The 14,375-nt window shown below is 42.9% G+C and overlaps 1 protein-coding gene across 3 annotated transcripts in view; it reads left to right on the top strand.

The window, feature by feature from the left end:
- The window catches only part of SKAP2 (src kinase associated phosphoprotein 2), a 138,046-nt gene that overhangs the window by 100,323 nt on the left and 23,348 nt on the right, over nucleotides 1-14,375 (top strand). For all 3 annotated transcript variants that reach the window (XR_006742647.1, XM_045587209.1, XM_036453794.2), the window contains exon 10: nucleotides 14,278-14,355. Coding sequence is in view for 2 of the 3 variants with exons in the window: in XM_045587209.1 (XP_045443165.1) it covers nucleotides 14,278-14,355 (78 nt within the window). In the remaining variant the exon portion in view is untranslated. The remainder of the gene's footprint in view (nucleotides 1-14,277; nucleotides 14,356-14,375) is intronic.

Raw genomic sequence — 14,375 nt, 5'->3', positions numbered from 1 at the left:
AAAAAAAAAAATTAGACTGCCACCTTGGTGTCAAAACGTTGAAGTTTCACATTACCCTTGAATCTTATAAAGTTACTGTTTTTGGAGGTCAAACGTGGTTATGTGTTGGGAATTTTATTTGCTTCAAAGTAATAGAAACAGTTGTTAGCAACAGTATGGCTTTCAGGAAATCATGGATATTAACACAAGTTGAATGATGATCATGAACGAGCTACGGAAGTAGTTCAGTCCATTGCTGAAAAAGAATTATTGTTGGACTTTTAACGTAGAAACCAAATTAGAGTTATATTTTTCATGTTCAAGAACATTGTTATATTTGTCTTTCTTGCAGTGGTATATCAAGTCTTATTCGTAAATTTTTACGTAATTTTGTTGACATTTGCTTTGAAAAAGCCCAACTGAATAGCGCTGAATCTTTGGGCTTGTGAAGCATGTCTATGATTTGTTTTGTTTTGATCTGACTTTTCAATATATGAAAATACCCAGGAGACAGGCTCCTGCTGAAGTTTCGGTCGCTGTGTCGTCAGTGCTGTGAGTGCATATTGTCAGTTGTTTAAACATTGTTGAATCCACTGCGGGCCGACAAGAAGCATCTGGGAGCCAGACTTTCCTGTGGACACATGCCAAGTAGCGTATTACATTTCCTCACGAACGTGAACTATATTGAGATGATTTTTCTTCTTGAGTTATGTTAATCCAGAAATTATTTTCCAAAGCTAGGTGAGGACCATATGATAAAATGGTTTATAACTACCTGGATTCTGTAATGGCGGGTTGAGAATTACTTTTATTTAGCTAGCGTAGGTGAAAATAGTCATGAATTAAGTAAACTACATTCAGGTAATTACATTATTCTCCTAATTAGACTGTTCAGGGAAGTTCTTATGTCATTCTTATATTCTCTTTAAATCCATGATTTACTCTAAGGAGGGACAATAAACACTGAATGACCCTTTAATGAAGTGCTATAGGTGGGTGTGCCATTAATATATACATTGATTGCAATATTTTATTAGGTGGAAATAAACCCTAAATTGCATTTTGATATATGCAATTATAGCATAGCATTTATGTTAACTAAAAATGCCAAGGAAAGTTTACAAAAGGCCATATTTAACTTAAAACCATGTGAACAGTTGTGGATTGGGGGATGAGAAGACAAGAACACTTTGACCTATTGGAAAGCAGGCCAGGGGTCAGTCTTGGAGCCCTGCCTCTGCCTAGATTCACGGACCCTGGAGTGGCCGGGTTTTGTCTTTGCAGCTCAAATACGATGACTCCATCTGCTACCCTGGGACTCTGTGGGTTAGACCTTGCAGAAGTCAGATCTGGCTTACCCACCACATACACTGAAATCCCCTGGCTCTTGTACACAAGAGCAGACATTTTGTTTATGTTGGCTTTCTTTCTAGATTCCAAGTGAGAGACACTTTGCAAATGAGAGTTCAGCCTATCCCTGTAGGGGGCCAAAACTAGCAAGGGTGGTGTTTTGTAAGCTCCCATTTTTATTCTTATGTGCTTTGAAGAGCATCAAATGCTATTTTGCAGGAATGAGCATCAAGACCTCGATCAGTGGATGCCCAGCCCTATTCTTCCCCCTTTAGGTTTACCTTCTTCTCTTCACCAGCTCCTTTCTGCAGACATACCCTAGTTCTACAAGATCTTTCACTTTCTGTGCCATATTTTCATCTCTCATTTCCTACAACTATAGCATATGTTATCATACATTTGTCTGCATGTCAAAAAAATCTACCTCTTACTTTAGAATTGGAAATGCTTAAAATCAATTCTGCAAGTCTTGCCACTGGGCCTCGTAGGTACACGGAAATTTGTATTTTGAGAGTGCCATTCTTTTGTAGCGGATCAAGTGTTTTAATTTGCTGCATGCTTCATGTCTTGCTGCAGTCAGATCTGTGAGGTCTTCTTCTGGGGCTTCCGGCTGGGATGGGAACTGCGCTGGGCTCTGCCGGCTTCAGGGCGTGGCCTTCCTCTATTTTCTCCTCATACTCCGTCTCCGAGAGGGAGGTGCGGGAGGTGATTTTTCCATTTGCAAGCTGCCTTCCTGCTGAAAGAAAAATGGAGGGGGCAGATGGCAGGCTTTTCAGTTTCCGTGGCCATTACATGCACGGCTCTTCTGCTTTTGTGCAGTGCTCTCTGTTTTTCAAGGAGCTGTTTTTTTAAGACTGTCACAGTTAGCCAAGTTATTTTGTCATTGAAGATTGTTGAAAGTAAGAATATATGTCAGTGTGACATCATGAGGACTAGCTTTCTCATTCACGTGGATGGCAGAGGGTGAAAATGCTGTTTAATGAATGAGCCAATACAAGGAAAGTGATCGATGCAAGGCTTCCATCGGAGGAGAGATGTCGTGCTTCAGACCTGGGCTCTGGAGGCAGACTGCCTGGGTTCAAGTCCTGACACTACTTCTTATAGCTGTGTCCTGCTGAGCAAGTTCCTCAAGTATTTCTGTGCCTCCGTTTCTCAATCTGTAAAATGGGAACAACAACAATGCCTTCTTCATAGGGTTTTGAGGGTTGAATGAGATTTGTGTGCATCATGGCAAGCATTGTGGCAAGCATGGTTCAGAGTAAATCTTCAGATTGTTATTATAATCCCTATTATCATCCATCTTCAATGCACAGGGCATTGTATAGGCTACTTCACCTCTTTTCATCTTCACAATAACTCTCTAGAGTAGATTTGGTATTTCTGACTTCCAGATTGGAAATTGAGGTTCAGAGCGTCTACTCAGCTTGTCTGAGTTTGTCTGAACAGGTAGTCAAGGAAGGCTCTGAACTTCTGGAGTTTCATTTGCACTTCTATAGCTCCATTGAATCTTTTGGTGTTAATAGGAGATTGATTTCTGCTTTACTAATTTCATTATAATTTTACATTACTATTATATAGGGAGGTACACTTATATTTTGACACTTAAAGGCAAGTGACATTTGAAGATACAATGTTCTAATTAATTTACATTCTAATAATGACAGAACGCAGCCATTCGACACCCATGTAAAAGAAACCCGCCGAAGGTGCGGCTGTAGGTCAGTCCTTCTGGGGTGTTGTCCCAGGACCAGCAGCATGGGTGGGGACTTGTCAGAAATGCACCTTCTTGTGCCCATCCCGAGTCCACTGAGTCAGAAACTCCGTGGGCGGGGCCCAGCAATCCGGGTTTGAACCAACAACCACCCTCCCCAACCCCCCACCCCTCCACCCCCGGTGATTCTGATGCTAACGTTTGAACACCACCACTGTAGGCAAACAGCAGGAGACAGGGTTATGCCAGGGATACTGATGTGGCTCATGATACCTCTTCCCAAACTGGAAGTTGTATATGGCAGAGGGAATGTGTGGTGGTAATAGAAAAATACAAGTGAAGCTCACCCTGTAAATATTCACCCTTTGCACTCCGCTGTCCCCTCTCAGGGGACATCGGAATTCTAGCATATCACTCGGATGTCCCCTCTCAGGGGGGACATCGCAGTTTATCAGTGATTACGGGGAATTGAGTTAACTCAACGCACGTGTCCGCCGCAAAGTAGCGTCAGGTAGCTGGTAGCCAATGTCCAGAATGGTTGGGAGTGCAAAGGGTTCAATACTGTGTGCTCGATCCCTTCCATTCCTTAGATTGAGGGCTTCTAAGCAGGTGGCAGAGTGTTGCGTTAGGCACAGCCAAGTGAGTACAGGTACTTAGTCACCAAGAGGCACTCCCCTCACTCCGTTTCCTATGGCTGGGACACAGCCTGGGATCAGGTGGTTAGTTTTTCTAGTATTTAGCAACTAAGAATCTTCAACTAAGAGGAACTGATGCCAAGAATATGGAGAGGAAGAAAAGCAATAAACAGTCATAACCATTGCGTCTTTTTTTCTCTTCAGATACAGTGTAAGTGTGGAAGGAGCATATTAAAAAGTGAGTGAGGCTGGAGGATCTAGGAAGTAAATAGGGAAACTGTTGTTATATCCAGATTTGATTGTAGGAAAAATTAGACAAAAGCAGTTATCATCTTAGAATCCATCATAGCCAGGAGGAAACACTGCCCATCTGCCAGACACATTTGCCTAGACTGTGGGAAGGCATATTTCAGCCAATTCAAAGAAAGAATGGGCGCAAATGCATGGTATTAAAGACAAACAAGTATTTAAAAATGCTATTTAATCTGAACTGATCCCAATGAAGGAAAAAGGGAGATAAATGAAAAGATATCAATGTCCTTGTGCTAGAATCTGTCCAATGAATGTAGCTTTAAAGAGACCTGTATTAACCATTGCAATGGCCAGATAATCAAAGAGCATTGAAAATAGCTGAAATTTGTAAATTGTGCTAAGTGCAGCATAGTATGATTGCTATATGGTTTTATTAGGTTTTTTTTGAAATTCATTAGGGGCAGTAATTTAAATAAAACAATTCAGGTGTTTTGTTTGTTTGCTCCTTTTCTGTCAAGAATTATCTTCCAACTAATAAGATTATAAGAGGTCATAGAAGCCCAGAATGGGCATGAGATTCTAATAGAATACCTGGCTAGCCAAATCTGTTTAGTTTTCACTCCTGGGAGACACTCATATTGTTCCTGGTGTGTTAGCCTGTGTAATGCAGGCGTCCCCTGGGGGGCTCACACCGGGGGGAGGAGGAGACTGATGAGTAAACAGGATCGGAGTCCTCAGTGAGGAACGCTAATGAGGCCCAGGCTGTGGGTGCAGGAGCAGGAGGGTGGCATGGCCAGCTGTCTGGAGGGGTGTGGGAAGAGCATCCTCCATTGTGGGGCATTGGAGCCAGACCTTAAAGATGAGTAGATAAGTTTGTCGTCTGGCCCAGAGGAGCCTCCATCACAGGACAGCTTGTGAAGGAAGTCATTGACCTGCCGCCCCTGACTTTGAGGGGAACCTGGAGGATGAAAGGGATGTTAGAAGTATGGAGTCTAGCAATTGAATTGTGAACTTTTCAAAACGGTAACTAATTGTAGTGTCTTAAGTTGGGTTCCTTGAATCCGACTCTGAGTCAGTTGTATGTAGAAGATTCATTGGTGAGTCATTTTGGAAGACACCATTGAATAAAGGGAGGAAGGCACTGAGCCGGAGGCGCTGGCCCACAATGCAGCTGGGACGGAGGCCTCAGCTGAACTTGCCTTCAGGGACCACGGGACTAGGATGACTTTTCAGGGTTGTGCCAAATTGAGGCAAAGGAGCCTGTCCTCATATCCCCACACCAGCTAATCATTGGCTCGCGGCTGTCCTCTGGGAGAGGTGTGACCTTGAGTGAGGCAGTGTCCTGCTGCCAAGGGCAATTCCTAGCAGCAGCGTGAGCCAGCAGCAGCCTGAGTCCCCAGTTAGAGGATGGCTGTGGGCCCTGAAGAGGCACTGGGGAGGAGCACCGCGTTATCCCCGCAGGGGTAGTCTGCACCTTCTAGACAGAAGTGCAGGCAATTTCTGGACAGAATTTGGGGACTATGAACTCCAGAGAAGCTACTAAATAAGGCATGGAAGAGTCCTTTATAATACCTAGAAGTAATGATTACTAGAAACCACCATCAGAGAAATAATAGACATGTAACTGGACTTCAGTAATCATTTGGCCAGGATTCTCCTGAAAGCTTTATAGATATAAAGACCATTGGATAACTGATCATACAACTGTGCTCGAACGGTGTTGATTAATTGATCTTATGAATACCTTAGGGCTTCTCAATATTGTCATATTAATCAATGCCTTGGATGAAGATACACAGGCAAATGCTCTCAATAGACTAAATCATGGGTCAAAGCTAACACGGTGAAATATGATACTTGCTCCAAAAATCTGGTTGCACACATATGAGAAAGGAAAGACTTGGCTCAGCAAATGGAAAAACATGTAAGGATTTTGGTGAACAGCTCAATATGAGTCAACAATGTAGTGTAATTCATTCCTGAGATGGTGTGCTTTGGGAATATAAAATAATTGTCAGTGTTATGGGTTAGCAGAATATAATTTCTTCAAGATTGTGGATCAACAAGCTATACTAATAAAAGGGTAATATGCTAATTAGACCATGAGATCTTCTGGACATCCTTCCGGACAAAGTCATGGTGGCAGGGCTGAGGCAGAGGCAGTTAGGGGCGATCAGGCCAGGAGGGGAGGGCAGTTGGGGTGATCAGGCCGGCAGCGGGGGAGGGGGCATTGGGGGTGATCCCTGCAGGCAAAGCCTAAGAAACCCCGCTGGCCACCTCTAATTAGTTTTCTTTCAATGTGCACTGGGCCTCTCGTGTTTAAGATATTTAACTACTGTACCCTAGGATGTAATAACATCATTTTTTTTACAGATTAAATTTTAAAACAAAACAAACTCTAAGTTGAGATGAAATATTTACTTCTGAAAAGGGATTCAAAACAGTTTATAAAAGAATATATATACATTCGGGATATTCTTATTTAAGTTGAGAATAAAGAAAACCCAGAAACTGAATGAAGGTTCTGGAAAGCTATTCATCATGGTCATGGATAGATGGGCCTTGGATGATTTTTAAACATTTTTATTTTTGCTCATCTCTATTTCCTGTCCTTCAGCAATGAACAGATATGATTCTTCATAACAAGAATAGTATAAAAAGGTTAATTTAAATTTTTTTAAAAAAGAACTTACAGATAGCAAACTATACTCGTACCAGAAATCCTGTGCCAGGTAGCAGTCACTCTGAGGAGTAATTTAATTTGAACTTTCGTGGGTTGAAGAATTTTAATGTTGCAGAATTCATTATAAGTTTTCATTAAAAACCTAAGAATTTGAGCTTTAAAAAATAGCGAGGGGTATTTTGTGCTGTAGCTTCATACACTGGGACAAGAGGCGCCATGTGCCGTAACCGCCCCTTGTCCAGGATCAGCAGGAGGAGGCTCATCTCTGACTCACAGTTACTTCTGACAGAGGCTGCCCTATTAAAATCTTTAACCCGTCCGCTCTCTCTGCCTGTCGTATTGCCTGTAGGTGGTCAGGTCCATCCATGTAAGACAGCTGCTCAGTAGGCAGGTCCCTCAGGAGCAGCAGTGGGCTTGTTCAGAAACGTGTGCCGCAGGTGTTGCATGGAAGGCAGTGCAGGGAGAGGAGAGCCCTGTGCAAGTTGCATGACCTTGGTCCGGTCACTCAACTCCCCCAGTCCGTTTCCCCTTTAAGAAAGGAGGGAAGGGGATTACATCTAAGATTTTCCCCAAGTTCTTCCCCTGAGCCAGTCATATGAGGTCCTCCCTTGAATTGGATGTTTTTCCTGATGCTAATAAGTTTAAAATCTGTAAAAAATAATTATTTTTGTACTTTCAGTCATGTACAAAGTATTAATTTTAACACAGTACAGAAATTTACTATAATCTAATGGCATTCTTTCTTGCTTTCGAAATGCAATGTTAAACCCTACAAGAATAAATGTCAAAGTTGAAAATTAGACTGTATGATTGCACAATGATTGCTTATTTTGTTGCTTTTTATATCACATTAACTTTTTTGGTTGCTAAATTAATACATGGTTGCAAAACACCTTGCTCCTAAGATTATTAACTTGATATTGCATGCTAATTGTGTACTTTTTTCTCCTGAGAAATCTGATTGTCTCATTGTCCTCCCCAAATCCTTTTGCAAAGGGTTTGCCCTGGGATCGACATTCTCTCTACAAAGATTACACTGAGTACTAGAGACAGTGTCAATGTCACATGAGTAACTAGAACTTGAACAACAGGCCTGCCTAGTTTCCAGAAACATAAACATAAACATGAAGTTTAAATAGTACTAAAAGGCACATGTCTTTGTCTTTATAAAAGCATATTTATTATTGCTGTGAATTATGTCCACCTATTACATAGATGGAAATGCTTTAGAAATGTCCTATTTGGAATTACCAGTAGTGCATGGTATATAAGCCCTTAAGGAACTCACCTTTCCTCATTGTCAGAATTTGAATTCCCTTGTCCATACCCCCTTACCTCCTCTTCCCCTTTGCAAACTCTTCCTGCAGCTTCACAGCTTGCCCAGGTCTAGAGCGAGGAGAGGGGAGAAACCATTTGCGTAAGTCCTCCCTCTTTCCCATGGTGTCTGTAGGACTAGCCAGCGGTGTCTTTGGTTCCCCATCCGTCTGCGCCATCTTCTCCCGCTCGGGGACAGGGCGCTCACAAGGCCCCATCCATACCCGAGCCCCCGATGGGATGTGCAGAGTAGCCTGTGGCTCTGCGCCGTGGGCCAGCTTCTTTCAGATCTTTGCTTGTAGAAAGCCTCAACTTTACGGCCTACACTTAACCACGTTTTCCTTCTTGAAATTAAGTGGGAAAGAAAAGCTGGGTGACCTAGATGTCAATCCGTTTTCCATTACAAGCTTACATTGGAGATGTTTCCAAAACCTCAGACACTGTGTGCTGGCTTCTGGGGCGTTGGAGCCGGTGGAGCGTTAGAGGTGCGGAGGGAGAGCTAGGAGGATAGAGAGGAGGAGGTGCAGGTTTGGGGCATCCCAACTTGAAATTCTGTTTCTAACTCATCCCTAAAAGGATCACTTACCCCAAGATATACTTCCGGCACAGTGCTTCTGTGAAAATGTTTCCCAAGTTCATAGACAGCCAGTATTTGAATGAAACTTTAGAAACCAACCCATCTATAAACTGAAGATGTTAATGGAAATCAAGGAAGTGGCACTGTGATTAAGAGCGGGTGGGGGGGGGGGGGAGGGCTTTCGAGGGATGAGACCCAGTTCAAGTCCCAGCTGTTGTTCTAACTAGACATGGAGAATCTGGACAAGTTAGACAAGCTCTGTAAATTTCATTTCTTCATCCTTAAAATGATGGTCAAGGCACCTGTTATTACCCTGTAAGTCATAAGTATTAACTTCTCGAGACAAATACATGGTCACATAATCAAATGAAGCTGGGCAGGTTGAGATCCAAACCCAAATTTTATTTCAGAGCATAACTTTTGATTCTGTGTTTTGTGTGTCTTAAAATACATTGTAATTCTGTAGAGCTCTTTTCTAAAGGCCTTAGTGTGAAAGGTGATCATTATGTGAGTCAAAGGTTTAATGTTGCCGTCCTCTTCTTCCTGGAAGATATGATGAAACAAAGACAGACTCATAGATACAGAGAACAGACTGACAGCTGTCAGAGGGGAGGGGAGTTGGGAGACTGAGTGAAAAAGGTGAAGGGATTAATAAAAACAAAACAAAACAACAAAACACCTCATAGACAGACTATGGTATGGTGATTACCGGAGAGAAAAGGGGTTGGGGGAGGGATATGAGGGTAAAGGGGGAATAGATGGTGATGGAAGGAGACTTGACTTGGGGTGGTGAATACACAATGCAATGTACAGGTGATGTGTTATAGACGTGTACACCGGCCAATGTCAGCCCAATAAATTCAATAAAAGGTTTTTTTTAAAAGTCAATCCCCAGCCCCGATGTGAACATCACACACCCTAGCTTTCCCTAAAGAATTGTCCTTTACCTTTTTATATCAGTGACATAGGTCATTCGTTTTGTGTTGTTGTTTATCCTTACAAAAAGAATATTAGTAAACCAGAAAGAGCCATTTTGTAAAACCTGCATAGCTAGACAGATTTGGATCCTTATTAGGGTAATAATCCATCTCTTATGGAACAGGATCGATTTGTAAATTAAATTGATTCATGTGACAGGAGAAAAAAAAGGTCTTGACTTTTCCCACAGTAGTAAGCATTTTCTCAAATGGTCATCATCCTAAAAGATTTGGGAAAACTCATTTCCCTGCTATTCTTCCTCTCTTTACTGCACTCAGAAAGAAGGCTCGTGTGTATTAAAAGGAGGAGAGAGAATAAAGTTCAAGCTTTGGATTCTGTTGGGTCTGCTTGCCCCTGGAGGTTCCATATTTTTGACAGGGTTTAATGTTAAAGCCTCTCAGTGACTACAGAACATTTCTGATCCTCATTGATGAGTTTAGTAAACGCAGAACCATATTTGAATTATATTCTGCAATTTCACTTTATTATTTTCATCTTCTCTGATAAAATCTCCTGCTGATCCCTCTAACAATGTGTGATTGGAATAATAACTTCACATGTTGAAGAGTTTGTGCTGCAGCTGAGAGGCATGTAAATACAAGCTGCTTATTTGCAAGAAGCTTCCAGCTTTGCAATATGATTGCTATGGAAACCACATAATGAAAACCTTATAACCATCTGTGTGGTTTGATGGATTTTACTGCATAGCTGAGCTGTTTTTGTTTACTGTTATTAAAGTGTTGAATGGAATATATTAACTCACAAACGTTGACTATTTGAGGTATTAATTAGTATTGTATAATGACATCTTGCCTCAACACCAAAATAAAACATGTTTAATAATAAACCTAAATAAAGCATGTGTTCCTATATTTAATATATTGTGAAGGTGATTGTTATCTAGAATTTTAGTCACTTTTCCTTATATGTATTTTTAAGGGGTGTGGAGAGGCTTGTTTGTTAATAAATAAAATATATAGTAGAAATTATTTTCATGATTTTTGAATCCATCTGCTCACTCAGTATTTATTAAGCATCTCCCTTGTACCATATTCTATTCAAGATTCTATCTGAGTTTTTTATCCCTAAGATTAACACCTTCCCCCTCTCCCCCACACACCAGATTTTATTTTGTTGTCACTTGTATGGAAGCTGTTTTATTGTTAGATCAAGACGAAACAAGTTGTTAAGAAAAAAATTACTGTATGAAACACAGACGGCTTTGACCTAAAAATATCAGTCCTAGGTTGGAAATGAAGTGTTTTTAATGAGCATCTGATCCTCTAAAATACTGCTTATTAAGCATCTCACATGGATTTCGATTTATATACGTATAGTAAATGTTGGTATTTAAGTAAATATTTTTAATATCATTCTGGTAATATAAAAATACACTGTGCATATGATAGGCACTTAAATTTTACTAAGATAAGAATTCAATTCATAGTAATACATTCTAACTTGTTAACCTTGCCAATAGCCAAGTTTTTATTTATGTATTATAATTACTTTCTGTGATATCTCAGCACTGACTTCGGGTGGTGAGTCTAAATCCCATGGCTTCTCCTTAGGAGCCAAGGATGCTGCTTCCTATATCGAGGGGGTTTTGGAGGACATGTGTCCTGAACTGTGTTTGAATTTACTTCTTATTGCGTTTGTGACCAGATTGGAAGAGAGGAATGCTGGGGGGAAGAGCAAGTGTGAAAAGTAAGGAAAGGTTGCTCTCCCTTCAGAAACATTCACTGCCTGTGAAATGAGTAGGTTAGACCGAATGACTGTAAATGTCCCTAATGTCCTTCACATTTGGTGAAAACCTTCCCAACATCCTAAGGGGTAGTGTGGCAGCTGGTCCTTGAGGTTTGGCACCAAGTGAGAACTGTCCTTGGAGAGAAAAGAGACCAGGATTTAGTATCAAGACTTTTTATTAGGTCTTTTATGTATTAATTACTACTTGACTGAGCAACATTAAATTACCAATGTTAGGTTCAACTGACTATGTATAAGGTACCAAATATGTTCAGCTGTTCCTGATGTTGGAGCTTTTATTATTTTGTTTGAACCGAGTTACAAAAATTCAAAACAGTTGGCGTTGTCTTATAAGCACAGCAATCCCCAAGCTTGACTTAAATGCTGATTGTTATTAATCACCACTTTAAAATTTGCACAAAAAAATAAAATAAAATAAAATTTGCACGAGTCTTCTAGACTCACAGGTGCTGCCCTGACCCTTCTGCCCACCTCTCCAGTCGCCCCTGGCCATTTCCTCTGGTTGCCCACCGGCTTCTTCAATCTCTCATGTCAGAAGCACAGCTCCTTGCGTTTCCTCAGCAAAATAGCTTAGCTCGACTGTTCTCTTTTTAGCAATGATGTTCCATTTTTCAGTTCACTCAGCTCAAAACCTCAGCCATCCTCCGTTGCTCTCTTCCCCCCCTAGCTCTGCACCTCCAGCCAGGCTCAAAGTTTATCAATCCCAGTTCCTTTACCCCTCAAGCCATCTCTTCTCCATTTCCTCTGCCCTTCAGTTCAGCACTTCCTTCCCCTTCGCCAGACTCTGAGGTCTCTCCCCCATCCCCCTCCTCCAGAACCTAACATAGTGGGATCAGATGGCCATTCCTCAGGCATAACTCAGCCCTGTGCTTTCTTTGCTCAAAAACCTTCTGGGGCTCATATCGCCCACCGAGTACAAGTTGAAAGTCCACAGCAGAATGTTCATGGTCCTTCAACCATTGGCCCAAACTCCCCGTAATGTCTCCCATCCGACCCTCTTCCTCTGAGTGCCATACCACCCTCTCCCTCTGAGTGCCATCCCACCCTCTCCCCCTGAGTGCCATCCCACCCTCCCCTCTGAGTGCCATCCCACCCTTTCCCCCTGAGTGCCATCCCACCCTCCCCTCTGAGTGCCATCCCACCCTCCCCTCTGAGTGCCATCCCACCTTCCCCCTGAGTGCCATCCCACCCTCCCCCCCTGAGTGCCATCCCACCCTCCCCTCTGAGTGCCATCCCACCCTCCCCTCTGAGTGCCATCCCACCCTCCCCTCTGAGTGCCATCCCACCCTCCCCTCTGAGTGCCATCCCACCCTCCCCTCTGAGTGCCATCCCACCCTCTCCCCCTGAGTGCCATCCCACCCTCCCCTCTGAGTGCCATCCCACCCTCCCCTCTGAGTGCCATCCCACCTTCCCCCTGAGTGCCATCCCACCCTCTCCCCCTGAGTGCCATCCCACCCTCCCCTCTGAGTGCCATCCCAGCCTCCCCTCTGAGTGCCATCCCACCCTCCCCTCTGAGTGCCATCCCACCCTCCCCTCTGAGTGCCATCCCACCCTCTCCCTCTGAGTGCCATCCCACCCTCCCCTCTGAGTGCCATCCCACCCTCCCCTCTGAGTGCCATCCCACCCTCCCCTCTGAGTGCCATCCCACCTTCCCCCTGAGTGCCATCCCACCCACCCTCCCCCCTGAGTGCAGCGTTCTTTGGTTCTTTGGCCAAAATGAATATGATGGCGTCTTGTTCTTTTGTTTATGCCTCTCTGTCTGGAAATTCTCTCCTTCCCGACTCTCATTCAGATCCTCTCCCTCTCTCGGAGCCTTCGTGGCATTCCCCTGTTGGGTGCTTTCTTCTCTGCCTCCTTCATGCCTGGGCCTCACAGGTGAGGTTTTATGCCCCATCCCATTCCCTTTAGATGCTGTCTCCTGACCCTCGAGGTTGCCAGCTTCCTCGAGGCAGATGTTCCCTATGTCCTTGCCTACCTGGCAGAATCTGTCTCTTGCATGTAGTGAATACTCAATGAAGAGTTATTGGTTTAATTATTTAATAGTCATAATAGTTATATTTCTATATTTTGCATATTTTTCTTTAAAGTTTTGGACTTTTTTTCTGTGAAATTATGATTCATTTTGAACCCACTTTTTTTTGCATACTATTTCATTCATATGCCTTGCCTTAAATATTTCTAAGTTGTATATAAATCCTTAGGTGAGGAAAATGGTAATGTAAAGGCATCAAATAGTCTATTGACTCTGTTAAAAAACTGTTCTCATTTCATCTGACCTGTAATTGGAGAGGGAACGTGGTGGGAGAGTGTGCAAACAGGTAAGGCACTTGACATGTGCCGGATAAGGGACAGAGACCTTAGGATCACAACCCTGAGTTTGAGTAACAAAAGGTAGAAATTGATTTAACTTTTCAGTCTCAGCTTAGTCACCTGAAAAATGAGGACTGAAGAAGTATCTATCTACGACATCTTTACCTGTGCTGTAGAGTATGACACAGAGTACGTTCTCGGTATAATGGGGGGTCTTTGTAGGGTAAGGATCCTTCTAGTGCTCTTCTCTGAAGAACAAGTGAGAAAACCTATGAAGTCTCTGATACTCAACAAATGACTTTTATATCACACACTTCTCTCTGCTACGTAGATGTTCTAGAGACCACGGTTTTATCTGTGGCTCTCCTGCCGCCGCTTTCCATGGTCTTTGTAGTGCTGGGTATCATTTTACTGGATGGCAGGGCTTTTCTGGGTCTGAGGTCATCCTAGATGAGCCTCTGTGAGTATTAAAAACAACAAAGCACTGGTACATCTCTCCGATTAAGCCAACTGGTAAGGTTGCTAATGTTTGGAAGTAGCTGGAGGTCTATTTATTCAACTTCAGGTTATTGAAAAGGGCATGTGAATGTGGACTGGTTTCCTTCTCCGAAAAGGAATCTTTCTGTTACAAACGTTTAATTTTGCTCTTCAGGTGGGGTGAGTCCTGTACTGTTATCCCGGGGAAACCCTGCAGTGAGCCGTTTATGTTGTTTATTCACAGATGAGGAGGAGGACGCCGCTCCGGGGAGAGTGGAGGAGCAGAGGAAGACGAGCCAGGACAGTGGCCATCACAGCACAGGTACTGGCCCGGAGCCTCCG

The sequence above is a fragment of the Pipistrellus kuhlii genome, unplaced genomic scaffold, assembly GCF_014108245.1.
Source record: "Pipistrellus kuhlii isolate mPipKuh1 unplaced genomic scaffold, mPipKuh1.p scaffold_m20_p_26, whole genome shotgun sequence".
NCBI lineage: Eukaryota > Metazoa > Chordata > Mammalia > Chiroptera > Vespertilionidae > Pipistrellus > Pipistrellus kuhlii.
This window is presented reverse-complemented; position numbering and strand designations above follow the sequence as displayed.